The sequence below is a fragment of the Boleophthalmus pectinirostris genome, unplaced genomic scaffold (genome assembly GCF_026225935.1).
Source record: "Boleophthalmus pectinirostris isolate CB_2022bp ecotype Guang Dong unplaced genomic scaffold, ASM2622593v1 HiC_scaffold_21, whole genome shotgun sequence".
Taxonomy (NCBI): Eukaryota; Metazoa; Chordata; class Actinopteri; order Gobiiformes; family Gobiidae; genus Boleophthalmus; species Boleophthalmus pectinirostris.
In genome coordinates, this window is record NW_026571175.1 from 23,848,200 (window position 1) to 23,869,984 (window position 21,785).

General features: G+C 36.6%; 1 protein-coding gene across 1 annotated transcript in view; it reads right to left on the reverse strand.

Moving 5' to 3' along the window:
* The window catches only part of akap9 (A kinase (PRKA) anchor protein 9), a 79,999-nt gene that overhangs the window by 55,641 nt on the left and 2,573 nt on the right, over positions 1-21,785 (reverse strand). Inside the window, 5 exon segments of the mRNA XM_055157614.1 lie at positions 1,183-1,338; positions 2,697-2,846; positions 5,253-5,312; positions 6,166-6,210; positions 13,345-13,611. Of these exon segments, the coding sequence (XP_055013589.1) occupies positions 1,183-1,338; positions 2,697-2,846; positions 5,253-5,312; positions 6,166-6,210; positions 13,345-13,611 (678 nt within the window).

Here is a 21,785-nt window from a genome sequence, read left to right on the forward strand (position 1 = left end):
GGCTCACGGGAGGACAGCGATGTCCGCGCAGTGTCTACGGAAGGAAACGTGGTCCGCGCGTTCTCAGGGTAATGACGATGATGAAGGTGTGTGTTTGTTTGTGTGTGTTTGTGTTTGTTTGTGTGCGTGTCCCCTCATGTGGCAGGTCACTATAGGACAGTAGTGCAGACATCATGAGTCTATGCAGGTTGTTTTCAGGCGATTTTATATTTGTTATTTTCTTTTATATTTCACGTCGGGAGAATAATTTCCAAGACACGAATGTGTTTTTACCTGTGCGCTGCTGCCTCTGTTCTACTGGCTCTTCGACCTCGTCCATTGTGCGACTGACGCCGCCAACGTTAACATGACGTTTACATCGCTGTTACTGCGCGCGTTTTGTGTGGCTTTCCGGCAATGAGTGGAATTACCGAAATAAAAAAATTTATAAATGTGTTTTGTGTGTGTGTGTTGTTGTCCAAACAACACATAAAAACAGGTTTTATAATAAAGAAACTCACATACAGAAACAGTAAAGTTAGAGATTAAAAATGAGATTAACGCGATTAAAAAACATAACGCGCTAAATATGACTGTAATTAATTAATCGCAATTAACGCGATAATTTGACACCCCTAAATTCTTTATTGTTCTAAATATTTCTAAAATTCTTTGCAAAATACTTTTCCTTTTAATGTTTTTTTTTATGTCATACTTTTACTTAACTTTTTGCCTTTAACCTTTATCTGTACTTTTACTTAAGTAACAAAATTGAGTACTTCATCCACCACTGTTTAATTCTACCAATGATCATGGAGTATTGTTTTTGTAATGCTATTACTACTACTACTGTGTTTATATGTGCTGTATTTAAGTATCCCGTAATACTATACTGTATATTTGTGCTGTTTACTTGAATAAACTTGAATCAAAGCTACAGCTAGATGACACATATGAATACTGCCATTGTGTCTTTGGGCAAGACACACAACGCGCCTCACCCCAGTGTCTGCATACACTGGTGTATGTGTTTGTAACTAAGTGGGTGGTTCCTTGATGTAAAGAGCTTTGAGTGCCTTGGAGATAGAAAACCACTAAATGTGACTATATTTGGATTTAACATGTACTATTTCCTTGCATATACTTAAACCCTCACCATTTTGCATATAAATAATTGGCTCCCAGAAAATATGATTCCCAAACCTGTTGAAACTGAATTTGTAGTTTCTGGCTCTGCTCCGTCAGCTCCAGAAACTCCTTCATGATCTCGTCCTTCTCTTCTCGCGCCTGCTGCAGGTTGGCTGTCAGCTGAGTGATGATGCCGTCGCGCTGTTTCAAGGCTGCCTCAAAGTCCTGGAGCTGAGGGAACAGTGCGAATGAAAGGAAAGTTATGCAATAGTCCTATAAGCCTTAGAGGACCATAACAATAGTTCAAGGTGTATCTGAAAATATGATCTGTACTTTACTGCTGCAACTCAGTGAGAAATGTATGAAGCACGTGTTAGTGAGGAGATTTATAAAAAAGAATACTGTATATACCAGAGCCCATACAAAGGATCAGTTATCTAAATGTCTCCATGGAATTGCCTTGCCTGGAATATTCTACAGTATAACATTAAACACATCCATCTCCACAGAGGCAAGCATGTGACGCCAACAGGCAAATTACAGGTCAGATCTGTGGAGAGGATGGCCCAGTCAGAGATGGAATGCATGTTGTTTAAGGCGTTTTTGAGCGCTAAAAACACCCATTATGAAATTATCACTAGGTAGGTTTAAAGTTATACTGTGGCACTTTCCAGACCAGAAAAAAATCCCCAAGAGGACAAGGCAAAGGCGAACCCCTCACCAGGTGCATTGTGAACCTTTTCAGAATGGTTTTCCTTAGTTTCAGAAAAGAAAGGCAGGATCTGTGTCAGTTGAGAGCCAGAAAAATGATACAGTCTGAGTCAGTTATTGAGACTATAAGTCTAAATACAGCAGTCATTTAGAGCAGCGTGAAATGTGATTTAAATAATTGCATGCAAATGAATGTTAAAGTGCAAGGTGCAATTTGCTACAGAGAAAACAGTGAAGAATTTCGAAAAACTAAATAATCTAGTTTGCCAAGAAATGTGGATTGTCCTTTCATAAGTGATAGGAGTTAGATGAAAAAAAATTTTGTTTAGTGAAAAAGTAGAAATCTAGATGTAGAACACAATCAAATCTGCTACAATCAAAAGGGGTTTTGTTTAAGTGTTAAAGGGCTTATATTTTAATATTTTCTGATCTATGTTATAATGTTGTTTCTGCATCAAAACCATACCTGGAATTATGTTTTGTTTCATTCACACATGTTTAAACACACAAACTCTGCATATTTAGGCTGAGTTCTTCTCTCAAACATAAAACACTGTTATACCTTGACATGTCATGTGGTAATACAGGAATTGGTCCACTGTGTTTCAAATTTCATACATCTTCACAAGAATCATTTGGATGTTTTCAGCCCTTGAATTGCCAATCTCTTCTGAAGTTAAGCTAAAAGGAGCTGTTAACTTGAAAACTACTGCTTCATGACAATCACAGGGTGGAACAGAGAATTTTAAGCTTTGGAGATGTAGACAGACCAAAAATAAAGAATTACTCAAACATCAGTGAATGAAACAAAACACAACTCCAGGTATGTTTTTGAGGAGGTAACAGCGTTGTAACATGTTCTAAAGCTCACAAGTTACCTGCTGCACTCCATCTGCTCCAAAGGCACTCCTCATCTCCTCCAGCTCTCGGCTCAGCTCCTCCACCTCTCTGGACTTCTCTGCCAAAATCTCCTCCACCTCCTGCAGCGAACCCCCCCTAGACACCCGCTCCATCGACTCTACCTCCTCCTGCAAACAGCACCATGAGGATTTTAAAGCAATTAAAAATTATGAGACAGAAAAGGTGGTAATGGTTAGATGGCAGATGCATTCAGACATTAAAGGTGCACTGTGTAACTTTTCTGGTTGAGGGTATGCCACCTGCTTCTCTCTATGGAGATGTTATTGCTTTGCTTTGAATGCTCCACAGTATGGCATTAAAGGGCCTATGCAATACTGATATATGTTATAATGTTGTTTTCTCATCAAAAACATACCTGGAGTTTTGTTTTGTTTCATTTACATATTAAACACACAAAGTAACCTTGTATATTTAGTTCTTCTCTCTAACAGAAAACACTCTGTTCCAACTTGTGATGTCATGTGGCAATACAGAAAGTGCTCCAGTGTGTTTTTAAACACCATATACCATCACACCTTCAATCTTTACTAAACAAAAGGTAAAATGTAGCTCTTAACTTGATAACAATCGCTTCACGACATCACAAGGTAGAACAGAGCATTTTGAGCTTTGGGGATGTAGACACACTAATAATAAAAGGTTACTTTAACAGGTTACTTTATAACATAGCTCAAATATCACAGTTTTGCATAATACGGGACCATTAATGTAATACTGTGGAGCATTCAGGGCAAAGCAGTAACATTTCAATGAAGCAGGTAACAGAAAAGTTGCATAGCTGAGGACAGTACATAGTCTTGAGAATAAAGTAGAAAGTGTTAGTTAAGTTTGAAAATGTACTAATTTAATCCAATGAATAACAGTCTAAAGATGACATTTTAGGATAGCAATTAGCAATTTTTATGTTTAAATTTAGTGAGTGTATGTCTGTACATTGTCCCTTCAGACTAAACTAAAATCAATGTGTAGTTCTTTTTAGGAGTTTAGTTAGTCAACAACAAATAAATGTAAGTAAAAGCAGACAAGCATTAATGCTATTATAGTTTGAATGAAATATCTTAATTATTTTAAACAATGCTGAATATTGTGAAAAGGTTCGGGAGCCCATTTTGTTTCTTTCAATATTAGTCACATCGATATGTTTTCTTGCATTCAACCTCATAAATTATAACAGATATCTTTGATTGTAGCAGAATGAGTCGACTTTGTCTGAATAGCAATTTTACCTTACAACATCTCACAGAATAACAAATGAAACTGTTATTTTCCCATTTTATATTTCAAAGTCTTTATTATGCTCCCTTAATAATTATGTGTTTTCAATTCAAGCACTTTCATAAACCAACTAAAACTAAACTGTGAATTTAAACACACAATATCTGTTTTCTTTTCAGACCGTTGCAATTGCTTTAACTGAATGCCTTGTGGACTACAGGTTCAACTAATATTTAAATGTACATTTTGTTATGTATTTTTTAATTGTAAATGCTTTATGTTTTTAACTGTGTACTCAGGACTCCCTTGAAAAAAATATGTTCAGCTTTCAGCATCATAAATGTCATAAAGTCATGTTCTTTATTTGCTAAATGAAAATATTTTTAAAAGACAGTACTGACACTTGAACTGTAGCTGAGTTTCATGATAACATCAAAGCATTTTATAGGTCAATAACATTTAATACAAACAGGCGGCAGCTAAAATGAATATAGGTAGATTTCTGTTGTAATATGGTCAAGTTCTGGGATCCAGTCACTCATAAAAATGATCAGGCTCAACATTTGTAAATTTACCTTTTAGATATTTCACAGGAAAGTATGATGTAATCAATAACAATAATGGAAATATCATGATATCGTATTGTCAAAGGTCTCACAATAATATCATGGACCATCACAATATATCAGATTAAGTCTCTTCGCTTAGATGAATAGTTATGGTGCAGCAATAGCTAAAAAACAGAGGGAACTACATAGACCATGATCCTCTGCTGTGTTTCAGTGCAGAATACATGAAGACATAACTGTTCTATGCACTTTTAAATCTTTGGTTTAAGTCTTGCCAAGGCATTTTAAGAGGAAAAAGTAGCATGTTCACAGTTTTGTTAACTACAGAACATCGCAATAAATATCATACAGTGAGATGCATATCAAGAAAATATCGTACTGAGAGATTTGGGTATCGTTACATCCCTAGTTGAACTTGGTATTTTCAATTATTGACCCAAGTATTCACTGTATTACAAAATTTTTTTGCATTTTAACAATATTAACTTTTGCTGCCCCCATCTGTATTAAGTAATACTGTCCTATAAAGTTCTGTGATGTAATCTGAAACCCAGCAATAGGCAGAGCTGTTTAAAGCCAGGAGCACATGTAAGAAGCCCCATAGGTTAGTAGGTTACTGGAAACTGCACAGACGCCCATGACACAGGAGGTTATTAACAGTTAAGACCGGCAGCCCCGAGTGATGCCAAAAAGCAGAGCTGGACGAGCTGCTAGAGCGGATTACTGTACCCAAATAAACTCCTTCGAAGACAGCGAAAGACTCAAGGTCGTCTCGTGGCACCCATTGACCTGTTAATTCATAATGCTATCAGAATGAAATCAGTCATAATGGTTTGAAAGTAAGACGGCTGATGTTCAAAACTTTTTCCTTTATTTTTATCATTTATTTTTGTTGCTATGCCTCACAGTACACAGTACAAAGCAACAAAAACAAATGATCTGACGGCTTTTTACCAAAACATTGGACATCAGCCATCTGAGTGTGCACCTCTATAAAGGACTTTGGTGTGTGTTTTCTGTTTCATTTGAGGCTAAAAGTAAAAAATAACCAAAGCTGTTCAGTTAGAAAATCTGACAAAGTGTAAATGTTATGCCATTTAAATGTAGGCTTAAGACACTGTAGTTGTATTATACTGTGAATAATCACGTTAAGTTCACTATAATTGCCACAGTATTTTTGCCTTTTTGCCAAATGTTGTTACATTTATCCAGGTTTTGAACTGGTACAATAGCATTACTGTCATGTTTGAATTCTACCTAGCCAGGAATTGGGGAAACATGTATGTAAGTAATGTACATGGACAGTATTTGTAATTAAGTAAGAGTGATAAAACATTTTATTTCACATAGTTTCATCTTCCAACTTGCAAAAAGACAAGACTATATATATAACATGTATGCCATATTGACTTTCTGAATTCTTCTGCTCCTAAAAAGTAGATTTGGAGCAGAAGCAAAACTGTCAGAGGTGAGCTGCAGTCATTTCTCCTCTGCTTCTGCTTCTGCTGCTAAAAATCTTGGCACATTTTGCAGCAAGAAATCTTCAAAATTGTGTTCTTGGAAGAAATTGAATGTCAGAATGATGATGTGTGCATTTTGAAAGTTTTTTATTTTATTCATTCATTTATTTTTATTTTTTTACCTCTGAAGAATAGTCTTCTGCCGTTGTTGACACCTCACTCTCGGGCTGTAACAAAAAAGAAAAACAATTTAAGATACAATGGTCCACTGCCATAACAAGCATCATTTATTAAAGGTTCTATATTACACAAAATTGACTCTTGTGATCTTTAGGCCATGTTAGAATGTTATTACCAAATCAAAAACATACCTGGAGCTATGTTTTGTCTCATTCAGCTTTGAGTAACCTTGCATTATATGTAGGGCTGGGTATCATATCAAGAAGTTGCCAATACCTCGATACATTGGCCACGATACGATACATATCTCGTATAACGGCCTATGTATCGAGTGCACTTTTCGGTTCGATACAATATATTTCAAATCGATTCGATATGGTTCAATAAAAATAATGGCTAAATCATGGCTGCAATACTAAAAGCCTTTTTTAAACCACTTCTTCTGCAAAGTTCATTTGAAACACAAACATTTTAATCATAAAAACAGTGAAAATGTCAAATGTGTCTCATAAACAAGTTTCCTTCCACTAAACAAGCAACAAAACTGTAGCACTGCAACAAAATAATTTAGTAAAATATACAAAAAAATACTCTTGTATATTGATACAGCAGCCCACGATATCGATACTGTATCATCACATTAAATGTTACGATATATTGATATTTCAATATTTTTGCACACTCCTAATAATAGTCAGCTCAAAATGCTCTCTTTCACCTTGTGATGACATGTAGTGGTAGTTTTCAAGTTAATGTCTACTTTTTACTTTTATTTTAGTAGACATTGGCAATTCCAAGGCTGAAATCATCCAAATGATTGTAGTGATGGTGTATGGAGTTTAAAAACACAGTGCAACACATGACATCACAAGATGGGACAGAGTGTTTTCAGTTTGAGAGAAGAACTCAGCCTAAATGTGAAGTGTTTGTGTGTTAAACATGAAACAAACACTACAAACACAACTCTGGCTATGTTTTTGATGAGGAAACAACAGTATAAAATAGATCAGAAAATAGCGTTACATGGTCCTTTTATCAATGTTTCCATAATCAAAAAGCAATACATTTTTTTCTTTTTACCAAATATATTATTTCGTTTTTTTTAAATAAAATAGGCCCTTACATCACCAAATCAACAGCAGTGATAGAAAACGCCCTGCTGATAATACATTATAAAACCCATCTTGACACTCGGTCACTTTAAAATAGAAATTGGAGGTTGCCAGCCCCACAGAGAAATGACATTATCAGTGAAATGTATTTTGTTGGGTCAAGAGTTCAAGGCTGAGCAGGAAAGCCATTTTTATTGTTACTCTGTGGATGTTGTCAATATAAAATGTTGTGTCTAATGAATCATGGAAAATTCAAGGACTTCAAGATAAAAACACCGAAGTGGGACAAATGCACACAACACTGAATGTCCACCACAAAAAGGTGTATGATTCAGCAACATAAGTGTTTTTTATAGATTTTCTTTAGCATTTGGAAACAAAACAAAGGGAAATGAAAATGCTGCACTACTAACAAGACACAAGGCTACGTAGTACAAATTAAATGATGTAGTTAGCCACCAAATATCAGAAATTACATGGATCGAATACAGAGCATTTAAGGTTTACTGCTACATTTTATTTTGCAATATTTCACATTAGCAAAAAAAGAAAAAAGAAAAAGGATACACAGATACAAATTGATATTAAAACTAGTGATGATGCTCCTTTTCAACAAGTTTCAATTCTGAAAAAGGACCTTTTGTTAAGTGACTAAATAAAATTACCTAAAAGTTGTGGAAAATTGTTTCTTTTGCCCAGTCATTTATCTTCTTTTGTTAATCATCAAAAAACTGAAAAAAAAAACATCACAAAAACCACAACCATTTGTTTTTGAGACACCTATTTCATATATGATTTGTCCTGAGCATTATGAAAAAAAGTTGACTTTTTCAAATCTTTTGTAAAACTTCTCTGAATATTCTCCAGCGAAATTCATGAAAAAGGTCCACAGTCCTTTTACAGACAAGAGAAAGAAAAGAGCAAAACAGAGAGAGAGAGATAGAGATAAAGAAAGAGAGAGAGAGACACACACAGAGAGGCAGAGAGAGACAGAAAGAGAGGGAGAGAGAGGCAGAGAGAGAGAGCGAAAGACAGAGGCAGAGACAGAGAAAGACAGAGAAAAGGAGAGACAGAGAGAGAAGAGAAAGGGAAACAGAGAGAAAGAGAGAGAAGCAGAGAGAGACAGAGAAAGGGAGAGATGGAGAGAGACAGAGAGAGAAAGAGAGAGGGGGGAGAGGCAGAGAGAGGCAGAGAGAGAAAGAAATGGAGAGACATAGAGAGAGAGAGAGAGAGAGAGAGAGAGAGAGAGAAGAGACAGAGAGAGAGAGAGAGAGAGAGAGAAAGAGAAAGAGAGGAGGGAAAAGACAGAGAGAGACAGAGAGAGAAAGGGAGAGATAGCAAGAGAGAGAAAGGAAGAGACAGAGAGAAAGGGAGAGACAGAGAGAGAGAGAAAGGGAGAGACAGAGAGCGAGAGAAAGGAAGAGACAGAGACAGGAGAAAGGGAGAGACAGAGAGAGACACACAGAGAGAGAGAGAGAAAGGGAGAGACAAATAGAGACAGAGAGAGGGAGATAGACAGAGAGAGAAAGGGAGAGACAGGGAGAGGGAGACAGAGAGAGACACAGAGAGAGAGAGAGAGAGGGAGAGACAGAGAGAGAGAAAAAGAGAGACAGAAGAGGAAGAAAGACAGAGAGAGGGAGAGAGAAGTGGATGTGGGGTGGGGGCAGAGAGAAAGAGGAAGGGAGAGAGAAAGAAGCAGAGTGAGAAAGAGGTAGAGAGAGACAGAGGGAGAGAGAGTAAAACAGAATCTAAGAAAGACATGAAAGAGTGTGTGAGTGACAGAGGGTAAAAAACAGAGGGAGACAGGCCTAAGTGTGCTTCAGGTGAAAAGCTTATTCATGAATTTAATCAACCCTGAGGTCGACGTAAAGTGTTGCTCGCTCAGATGGACGGACCACAGGAGGACGTGCGGATGGATGGACCCAACGCGCCCCAAACCTGTTTAAAGTCAATCGTCTGTTTCCATGGCAACGCCGCGGCGGCACACATCAGAAATCAGCTACAGTGAGTTTAGGGAGGAAGAGAAAAGTACAAGCTACATCTGTGTGAACAAGAGGAGGAGGAGGAGGAGAGAGAGCAGAGCGGCGGTGACTCTGCAAAACGGGGTAGTGAATACACAGCTCTCTTATGACTTTATGGTAAAAAAAAAAAATATGGCTGTGGGTGAGTTTTTAACTACATTTAAATGATATGATTTGATGAAAATAATCAAAATCTGTATTACATATCAGCCCAAAAATATCGTCTGAGCTTACTGGCAATCAGTATGGGCATCGGCCATGGAAAAAAAATATATATATTGGTCGATCTCTAGTTTTGAAAGTTCAATTTTTCTTCAGAGGCAAATGTTCTTTAAAAACATACTTTGATTATTTACCTTATTTTTTATATTTGGAAAAGCATGGAGCTGCATCACAATTTTTCAACTAAATAAAAAAAATGACACAGTAATTTTAGGGAGAAAATAAGATGCTGCCGCCCAAAGAAATACTGAAGGTTTTGCAAAAAGAACAATTAGTTAAGACCTGCTAATTAGAAAACTTGGGGCAAAAACTTTAACTTTTTTAAAAGAGAAACGAGCTAAAATGTAGTTTTAATGTTGCACAGGACTTCCACAATCAAAAATATGAAGGTAATTTTGAACCTTATTTATATATTTTTAAGAGGGAATCATTTCATGGAGTAAGTATATGGCCACTGTCTGGTCCAATGTGTGGTTATGTGTTTTTAAATTGAGTCTCTCATTATCATGTAATGAATCCACTCAATGGCTTTAAATAAACTCAGTGTTGAAACTCAGCCCATGACCCACTTCTGGGTCCCATCCCCCAATTCGGTCCCACTGCCCTGTTAAATAAATGTGTGTCAATTGATCCTTTGCTGAGACACCATGGTGACATAAGGCACAGATTAGCAAACACTGCCAAAAAAGTTTAAGATAGTCTGGAAATTTAAGAAAAAATACAAAATGAATTTAAAGAGCACATTTTCAGGAGCCTGTGATCAACACGAACACATGGTCCTGTTTTGGCGTTTGATTTTCAACAAAAAGGTGAGGATGACTAACTGAAAAACTGCTAATTAATTCTAACTAGCTGTTCACAGTAATTTTATGTGTGAGAGACTTGTTTAACAGCACAAATTAGTTCACCTGTTGTAGTTCCAGCTAATACCAGTCCTTATGGTCATATTGTGTAACAAAACTCAGATTAGAACACCAAAATCACTTTTTTCAACTACTTTTTTCATTAGCTGTGTAAATTGGTCTAAAATAGAAATGTATATCTATCCCTGGCCTTATTTTGGCATTTTAGTGAAATATTTGTTAAAAATCTGACTTTTGGGTCAAAAACTGTGTCTGTAACGGCCTCTTTAGGATCACCTGCAGCCAGAAGATTAGAATTTTCGGGTTTTTACTAACGACCGCTCTGTAAAATCAGACTAACTAACCTTGACTAACAGAGCTTTAGATTGAGTAGTGCCTTCAGTTAGCAGGGACTGTTGATGACCTTAGTTAACCCTGGTGACTCCGGTTAACCCAGGTATCCATAAAGAAATGATCAAGATAAGGTATTATGCTGTTATTGGTGTTTTCATCAGACTCACCATACTCCCCCTACTGTTGACAAATGATACAATAGCCTTTTAGAAGAACCACTTAAAAACATCAGAAGTCTCACTGCCACTGAAGCGCTGTTCGTTAATGGACAGTGAATTACAGTTTCAAAGCCTGTGCATTAGGTGAAGATCAAGCTCTCCCCTCAAATTAAAAATACATTGTGTGAAAGGGGAGCAGGCACCATCGAGCCCGGACTCGTCTCTTTGCTGTTATTACTCAAAGCAGTTTCCATCAAGACTTCTATTCAAAATCACAGGACGTGTTTTTGGAGAGCTTTGATCACATGGGCCCCATCAGCTCAGAACAATGTGTGTCTCAGTAATAGCCTCAAAAATTCACCACTGAGACCAAAATCTGGGGTACTTTTCTCCATAACTTCACATCCACAGGTATGCTGGAGCCAAGGCAACATTCCAATTCAAATAATTGCTAATCTGTCTCTGGTAATTGGATTTGTCTTTAAACTTCATCTGAATTTTCGCTATAAAACCCATACAGTGTTTAAACAGGGTTCCTACAGGTTGCTTCAAGTTAAATTCAAGTCTTTTTAAGACTTTTAAGAGTTTGATAACAGCGTTAATCAAACTCTGTGTTCTGCTGAGATTTTCTCTGATTTTTCGCTTTTTGCTTGTGCTGTAGCGCGTGATCTTCAGTGACATGTTCGGACAATTTTGACCCGGGGCTGCGTTTGAGTTTTCAATTATTCGTTCCACCAATCGTTATTTAGGCAACGTTATTTAATCAAATAATGATGGTTGACAAATTCAACTACTGTGGAGAAATGTGATACGGAGAGGTTACGTACTGCACAAATTTTAAGACTTTTTCAAATCTTTTTAAAATATTATTTATAAATTAATAAATTCTGTGACTTTTAAAGACATCGCGGGAACCCTGTTTAAAGAACTGAATAAGTAAGTTCAGTCAAATGAAGTTTAGAGTCAGTTCCATATTAGAAATAAGAATTTATTTATGGACAAAACAGCTAAATAAAAACATCAGGATCATGTAGAGTGGGTTAATACTGTATGAACATTTTCAGACCATAATGACGAGGGTTACAGCAGCAGTTACAGAGAGAGTGGTGACAATTTTTCAGTGTTAAGTCAATTGTAGCCAGAGTCGATGGAGCCAAAAGTATCCCCATGTTCACTTTCCATTTAGAATGCGGTGGCTAGCGAATTAGCTTTGTTCATATACAGAGACTATGGATAAAACCCAACAATTGCCATTCACTCAATATATAACATGTCATGATAAAAAAATCTTCAAACTCAGTTGAAAAAGATTAATACCCAAAAACCGATGTTGATACCACAGAATAATAATAAAATAGTATCTTTTTTAGATAATATAGTACCAATTTGAATTTGAGCTTCTCTAACAGTACCATGTGCTCTCATAGTAGCTCTGATTGAAGGTCCAACTTTGTCCTATTTTGTCCCATTTTTTATCTGTTCAAGTGAGTAGTCATAGTATCTGTGACTAACAACCTTTGAGCCAACATAAATCAAATAAATACATAAAGTCTTGATTTGTCATTTTCAAGATTCAGTTGTTATTCTGAGATTTATTTCCTATGATATTATTATGTATTATTATATAATTCAGACTCCATTTACAACACAGTAATGTTGTTTTCACAGTTTGCTCTCATATTGTGCAGCCCTAGTTTGTGAATTTGTGAATTTGTGCATAAAAGCTTTTCATAAAAGCTTTCATTGTTTTGCTCAAAATTGCAAAGTTACAGCTACAGCTAAGGGGCAGGTTGCCACGACAACTAAAACAAGGTGTTTTTATTACTCAAAAATATCTAGAAAAACATGTATTTTTACTACGAGTGGCTTTGCTCCTCCACTGATCGGACCGGCCCAGTAACATTATTTGTCGCCATGGAGACCGACAAGCTAACAGGCAATCCAGAGTACCTTTAAATATGCCCCTGATTATTGCAATTAATGAATGGGAAATGCAGGTAGGCCTGTCACCATAACAAATTTTGAAGTTCAACATATTGCTGAAGTAAAAATAGACTATAAACGATAATATTAAAACCAAATCAGGAAGCAGAATTATCCACAAAAAGTATTCTAAATGTACAGTACTGTTATGCTGCAATAAATAAATTTAAAAAATGCAACATTTGTAATAAGGTTATAACATTGTACTTCAGCATCTTAAATTTTATGATATTGCCAAAATATAACAAAAAATTCCCACTAGAGCAAAAAAAAAAGTATTAAAAGAAATTAAAATAAATATTGATCCTCAAAAATGTTTGATTGTTCAATCTTTTGTTCCATCTTTCATATACTGAGCGATAAGTCGACATGGCATTTACTGTGACAGGCCTAGATACGGGCAAACTGCATTGTGCACTGACACAATGATAAAACAACTGTACAAAGTAAATTAGGACTTTGATTTTAAATAATATAAATTGTGTGTACCTCTATGGTGTAGGTCTGATCATGTTTGACCGTTTCTCCACTGCGCAGAGTCTTGTTGAGGGAGAACTCTGTGGTGGGAGGGTGGGTCCTGTCTCCTCCCTCATGTACTTGGACAGCGGGCTCGTCTCCCCCAAGTGTCCGGTTCAACTCCCCCTCCGTCCTCCCCAAAGAGTCCCCCTCCGAGTCACCCTCTGCAGGCTTCTTTTTCTTCTTCTTCTGTTTCTTCTGAGAGTCCGCGTGGGCTTTTCTCTGTCGATACTCAGCCAACTGCAGAGAAAAATAAGACAACCAAATCAAAATTTACTAATGGATGGGATCAAATTCAAATATACAAGTAAAAATATGTAAAAGTACCACTAAAAACCCACAGTGAAATTGCGTAGCTTGGAGAAACTTGAGCGTAACATTGTGCAGATTCACAAAGTGCCCTGTTTTCAGCTCCTCCCTATGTCTGTTTGACCCAGCACATGCCTCTCACTGTACCAGCTCCTAATCCGCACTAAAGGGATTACTTTTACTAAACTATGTCAGTAATTTGGACAAATCAACATGAAAAACTGAAACTGTGGGAGAGAAATGTATTTTTCAGTTGACAAATGTGATGTGATCTAAACTTGAATAAAAATAATAAAACTGGCCAATGGTTATATAACAATATTGGAAACAAGACAAACTCTGTAAATAGACTTCATGACTAATATAGCTGGGGTACCTGATACAAACCATTAATTTAAATCCATACAAATTATTCCTAGCTCTCAAAAAATGTATAAAAGTATCAGACAAATGTGTTTCTGACACGTAAATAGTGTGTAACTTTTGGACAGAATTCTCTAATCTCTAAAATATTACTCTATAGTTCCTTTAATTTTCTAAATATTTTTCTACATTTCTAAACAAATAATGTTTTGATTGGTGTAAAACTATGATTTATATTTACAAGTAGGAATGGGGCGATGAACAATAATATCATTTATCGTGATAAGAAGGGTAGACAATAATCGTCTGTGGAACATTTTATATTATCGTGAAAATCGCCAACAAAGATAATCGCCATTTTATTGCCAGAATGCCAAACAAAGCTACTTATTCTTGATGTTTTCTTTGGGATCATTGTTAGGGCTGGGTATCATTGAGAAGTTACCGATACGATACATATCTAGATACATAGGCCATGATACGATACATATACGATACGGTGCACTTTTGATTCGATACGATATATATTTCAAATCAATTCAATACGGTTCAATAAAAAATAAAGGCTAAATCATGACTGTGATACTAAAAGTTGTTGTTAAACCACTTCTTGTGCAAAGTTCATATGAAACACAAACATTTTAATTTTCCAAACAGTGAAAATGTCAAATGTCACATATATGAGTTTCCTTCCACTAAACAAGCAATAAAACTGTAGCGCTGTGACAAAGTATTTAGTAAAATATACAAAAAAATACTCTTGGCGATATATTGATACAGCAGCCCACAACATTGATATTGTATCATCACATTAAACGACACGATATATCGATATTGTGAAATTTTTGCACGCCTCTAATCATTGTTGTTTTCACTTATAACTAAGTACAATAAAACAGCTGTATAAATATGCAACCTATTCAAAATATAATATCATATAAAAATATAATTATTCATACCCACAACATTTTTAATCTGTCAGCAACTTTAATAATTGCCGTGATATAATCGTTAATTGCAATTATTTTAGTCATGATAATCCTGACACCAAATTTCAGTATCATCCTTATTTACAAGAGGTATTATTCAACCAAATTAAGTCAAAAAATTTAAATAATTCTAACCTGCCATACGCATTTTAAGGCAGCAAAACAGGGTGGACAACATTAGTTAAGATTTGTCAAAAATGGTGTGAAAAGTGAACAAATGAGAATAGCAGGACCACCTCCAGCAGTTTACATCTTGAAATCTGCATTGTTTTCATTATACTAATATGTATCTCTAATTTCGGTTTGGCTCTAAATGTTAAGTTTAAATGTGCAGCAGTGTAATGTTACTACTAATTCGTAAAAAACACATGTTATTCAGATAGCTCAATAACACTGAGCTCGTTTGGTGATTTTGTATAAAGGTTATGGGCCAGGGCGATAAAACGGAGAGTGGGACGAGAGTGCCCACCCACAACAGCCCGCTAAACCCTCAAAGGGCTCTTGATGTGCCCCTGCTCCATCTAAATATACCCAGTGTTCTCCTTCAAATAAGAGGCCAGTGTCACAGAGAGAGAGAGGCAGGGGGAGAGGGAGGGAGGTAGGGCGGGAGAGAGAGACATAGAAAGGGAGAGAGAGCGAGAGAGAGGCAGGGGAGAGAGAGAAGAGAGGGAGGCGGGGGGAGACAGCGAGGCAGGGGGAGAGAGGGAGAGAGAGAAAGGGAAGGAGAGGGTGGGGGGGATGAGAAAGAGAAAATGGGGGAAAGAGGGAGAGACAAAGAGAGGAGGTGAGAGGGGAAGAAGGGATGAGAGAGAGAGACAGAGAAAGAGAGAGAGAGAGTGAGAAAGAGAGAAGAGACAGACACAAAAAGAGAGAGAGATAAAGAAAAGAGGAGAGAGAGGAAGAAGGGATGAGAGAGAGAGACAGAGAGAGGGAGAGACAGAACAGAGAGAGAGAGAAAGAAAGGGAGAGAGAGGGGAGAGGAGAGGAGAGGAGGGGAGGGGGATGAGAAAAAGAGAATGGGGAGAGAGAAAGAGTGAGAAAGAGAGAATGAGGGAGAGAGAGAGAGAGAGAGACCAACAGAGTGAGAAAGAGAGAAGAGACAGACACAAAAAGAAAGAGATAAAGAGAAGAGGAGAGAGAGGAAGAAGGGATGAGAGAGAGAGAGAGAGAGAGAGAGAGAGGGAGAGACAGAACAGAGAGAGAGAGAGAAATAAAGGGAGAGAGAGGGGAGAGGAGAGGAGGAGGGGAGGGGAGGGGGATGAGAAAAAGAGAATGGTGAGAGAGAAAGAGGGTGAGAAAGAGAGAATGAGGGAGAGAGAGAGAGAGACAGCCAGATAGAGAGAGACAAAGAAAGGAGGAGAGAGAGGAAGGGATGGAGAGAGGCAGATAGAGTCAGAGAGAGAGAGATAGAGAGAGAGGCGTATATTGTGAAAAGCAAAATGGCAAACTGTACAGAAAAGAGGTATTACCTAAACTTCAAATTTACTCATGAAATGTCAGCAAATAAAAATAGTCAATATTACCGTGTGGTCCACTGTGGTCTATATTTACTCTGGTATAGATGAGGACCATTAGTATTCAGGAAACATCCAATTTATGTGATTTCTTTTTCAGTATACTGGTTGATAATGAAATAAGTACCCATTTTTCACTTTATATGGTTCTTGAATTTTTGGCTGGCTATATTGGCCCCACATAGTCTACATTAAACTTGACTGTACAAGGGCATAACCAAATTAGACTTTGTTGCTCTTTGTAATATCATAAACAGATTACACTGCTCAAAAATGGCTGGACAGCAAATTATTAAAATAAAAAATATTTGTGCCACCATAGTTGTAAAGGTCTTATATTATACAAAATGGATTCTTGTGAGGTTTTAGTCATGTTATAATGTTGTTACCTCATCAAAAACATACCAAGAGTTGTGTTTTGTTTCATTCACACATGTTTGAGTAATCCTTTATTATTACATGTACATTGTGTCTACATCTCCAAAGCTCAAAATGCTCTGTTCCACCTTGTGATGTCATGGTAATTTTCAAGTTAACAGAGACCTTTTATCTTGTGTTGGGCAATTCCAGGGCTGAAATAATCCAATATGATTCTAGTGAAGGTGTATGAAGTTTAAAAGTACAGTGGAGTCATGAAGTACGTGTGTTTCCTGTTTGAAGGAAAACACTCAAGCCATGTGTGAATGAAACCAAACACAGCTCCAGGTCTGTTTGTGATGAGTAAACACATTATAACATATGTAGATCAGAACATAGCGCAATATGGGCTCTTTAACAAACTCTATGGTGTACATTAGGCTGTAATATCCATTCTGATTCATCCACACTCAGATATGTAATGTTGGGGTTTTTAGATGTGCTTTCTCTTGAGTTTTGGACTACTCTCTGGTCCTTGCGAGCTGCTTATCACTCCATACTCGCCCTGTTCTCTGGAGCATATGGAGGACTGGAGACACCACAGCTCCATCTGCCAAACAGAAACTACGTAGGTGTACCTCCGTCTGCTGTCTGAATTCACATGACCAGATATTTAACACACAGCTTTTAAAACAGGTCTGATAGTGGTTGCTAATTATCAACAACAAACATGGCAATGGCGACATCACAATCTGTGCTCTAGTCTAGTAGGCTCGTAACCGTGGTAATCAGCCTACTGCTCAATAAATGAGAGTTGATATTTTCTTTTACTGAAAGTTTATCATTTGTAGAATGTAAGGCTTTTTCTGAATTGTTTGTAGAGGGTTGAATGACTTGTATGACTCATGTTTAAAGGTCCTAAATTACACAAAATTGACTCTTGTCAGCTTTAAACCATGTTATAATGCTCTTATCTCATCAAAAACATACCTGGAGTTGTGTTTTGTCATTCACACATGTTTGAGTAATCCATTATTATTAGTCTGTCTGTATCTCCAAAGCTCAAAATGCTGTGTTCCACCTTGTGATGTCATGAAGGGGTAGTTTTCAAGTTAACAGCTGCTTTTACCTTTTGTTTAATAGAACTTGGCAATTCCAGGGCTAAAATTATCCAAATTGTTCTAGGTGTATAGAGTTTAAAAACACAGTGGAGCACTTCCTGTATTACTGCATGACATCACAAGGTGGAGCAGAGTGTTTTCAGTTTGAGAGAAGAACTCAGCCTAAATATGCAGGATTTGTGTGTTAAACATGTGTGAATGAAACAAAACACAAACTCCATCTATGTTTTTGATGAGGAAAATAGGTCAGAAAATAGCATAATATGGGACCTTTAATATAGGCCTGTCACAAAAATTACTTTATAAAATGATATTACAATATTTTTTGAGGGTCAAATTTATCGTGGGCACTCTTTCTTTGTACTAGTGAGGAACTTTTTGGTATTTTTCTGTACCATGATCAGATTTAAACTGTGGAGGGCTGAATAAAAAACTCTCCTTATAGACACGAACTAACTACTTAAGTGATTATTGCTATTTATTTATCTACTAGTTATGGGGATAACTCTGGTGTAGGGTTATTGTGTCAGTGGCATAAATTAGTTTGAATACTCTCATTTATTGCCTATATTATCTTCTATTGTACTTTAGATTCATTTTTGATTGTACATTTAGTATATTTTGGGGGGATAATCCTGCTTTAGGATGTAAATGGTGTGAATTTGTTTACATATCAAGGTTTATAGCCTATATTTTCTTCAGCAATACACAGCACCTCACAATGCCCACAAGAGCTAATGTGGCACCATTAAGTAACTAGATTATGCACACAACGTCAGTTTGCACTCAGTCCATCATTGATTCGTTTGGATTCACCTTAACACGGCTACCCAAATACACTGCCCTGTACTGTAAGCTATAGAACCATCTTAAAGGTGCAGTGTGTAACTTTCCTGGTGGAGGGTCTGTCAAATGCTTTTCTCCACAAAGATGTTATTACTTTGTCTGGTATAAAACCTTTCTATCTTTGTGGAGAGCAAACTAGGTATATCTAGTCATTTTTGAGCTATAAAAACACCTATAATTGAATCAGTGTAATGTAGAGCTGTTTAATGTCATAGTGTGGAACACTTCAGGCAGACCAGTGATATCTCCAGAGAGAAAAGCATCTGACAGACACTCCATCAGAAAAGGTACATACATAGTGCACCTTTAAGTGTGAATTTATAATTTTATTTTTGCATAGAAAATTGCCTGAAGGGGAAGATATTAATCCTCTAGTATTAATTATGGAGAGTAAAATTACCTAACAACAAGAGCAAATAAAGACGTTGGTAGCTAATTACTCCAATTAACAAAACAAGCAGCTGATGTCTAAAAGGACCTTGTCGGATATCCTTACACGTAATAAGATTTTCCAATGTTGCGGTTTCGTATTTTTACTCTGCCACTGGATGAGGATGAAAACAGCCTGCAGCCGTACATCTTATTCCCCTTTTATGAGAAAAGCTCAGTTATCACATGTTCTGCATAGACTGCACTTGGGTAAAAGCAACAATCTCAAGGTCTCCAGATGCAAGGCCAGCACCTCCGTCACACAAAGAGCTCCACACACCTGCCTACACAAAGCACAAAATGTTTACTGAGGAAAAAGAAAAATATAGCAAAGTGTTTATAATATTTACAACATTGAACAGAACAGTCACACATTTTTCACGTTTATAACTACAATCCTATAGGAGAAGGTTTTTTTTTAATTATTATTATTATTTTTGTTAAGAGTTTTATTGTTAAGTGTTTTGGTGCAGAATTTGGAGAAGTTATTTGGCCATTTTTATGTTAAAGGTGCACTCTGTAGCTTTTCTGGTAGAGGTTCCACTATACCTGACTGACTAAAGCAAGATGTTACTGCGGTGCCTGGAATGTTCCCCATATAGGCATAGAGAAATTTATTGATCGACAAGGGACATTACTTGAACACATCACAACATACAGTAATAACAAAGAGAAATAATATATAAATGATAGTAATAAATTCTAAAGAATTAGCAAAAAATAAAGACTGCTGTCAAATAAGGCATAATTATATAAATGTACAAGTAAAATTGAAATAGAAATAAGTAATAATACATTTTCTGTCTTCATGGAGAAAATAAGTGATATCATTTGAACATGTTACAGGTCAGGTCTGTGGAGAGACAAGCCCACTCACAGGAAGAATGCAAGTTTTTCAAGATATGTTTGCGCAGTGAAATACAAGTAATTAAATAAGTGCTAGATAGACCAGGTAGTAAGACTCCAGACCAAGGAAAAAAAATCCATACAAACAAGCAAGGAATGGACCCTCAATCAGAAAAGTTACACAATGAACCTTTAAATGGCACTATCTTAATTAGATCAATATTGAATACCTGAATACATAAAAAAATGTATCACCAATTTCCACAACAAGCAAAAGAACTATGCATAAAACATGAAAGACAGTAGTTTGGGGTTAACACAAATGTTGGTACTCTAACTGATGATATTGGTGCAAAAAACCTACTACAACACCATCAGAGCATTATGGACACAAATAAAGCATTAAAAATAACAGTTATAATCTGTAGCATCCACGCAAAAGGACAGCACGTCAACAATATTATCCTCAGTGTTATAGTCAGTGGATAATGGGGAGCTTCAAGTGCCTATTATATTGATCATAAACTACAACAAAAAACACTCAAAAAATGAAATGTTGGTCCTATTTGAATCTAAAATTTCATCTCTATAGAGTGTATAAATAAGTGGACTACGGGAGTGTGACCCATAGCGTTCGGCTCCAGTCAAATAAATTAAGCTTGTGAGGCCATCAGTTATTGGAGCAAATTTGGAGCCAGTTCCACGTAAGAAATAGGAGTTTATTTATGGACAAAATAGTTAAATAAAAACACCAGGATCATGTAGCGTGGATTAATATGAACATTGTAAGACTATGTCCATTTATATAGTCTATGCTTGTATTGTTTAAATATTTAAATAAAAACAAAAATTCAATTGAACAAACTGGAAATGGGACAACATAATGTCTTTCAATAGAGCAAACATTACCTTTTTGAGAGTGATAAAATTGCTGAAAATTATAGAAATGTTATCAAATGCAAGATGTGACATTCAAGGACCCTAGTGTGAAGTCTCTTAATAAGACTTAGTAATGAGGTAATCTCAAACGTTCATTAATCTGCTTGTCACACAGATGCAGGGCAAGTTCTCAGCATGTTTAGTCACCTGCAGGATTAAACATTAAGATTTGGGATAAGTAGATCAACTTGTGCTCACTGTCCTCAAAACCTACACCAGAACCAGTAGCCATGACGATAATAAACACCCATCAAGTCAGTATTATAGAAACTTAAAGGAGCTTTTTTTTGCTTTTCTTACATAGTATGACATTAAACTATTCTGTCTTCATAGAGACCAATTCAGGGTAAATTACAGGTCAGATCTCTGGAGAGGTGTCCCCTCTTACAGTCAGAATGCCTGTTTTTTTTATGTATTTTTGTAATAAAACCACTGTAACTGATAGATGTAAGATAGACCTGTTTAATGTCATACTGTGGAACATTCCAGGCAGAGCAATGTGATCCCCATAGAAACAAGCAGGTGACGGACACTCCACCAGAAAAGTTACACAATGCACCTTTACGACACAAAGGTGGAGGTAAATCACACTGCAACTAAAACTAAAGGTGCACTATGTAAGTTCTAATGAAGGGTCATTTACAGCTCAGATCTCTGGAAAGGCCAGCTCACCCACAGTAAGAATTCATGTTTTTCAAGGT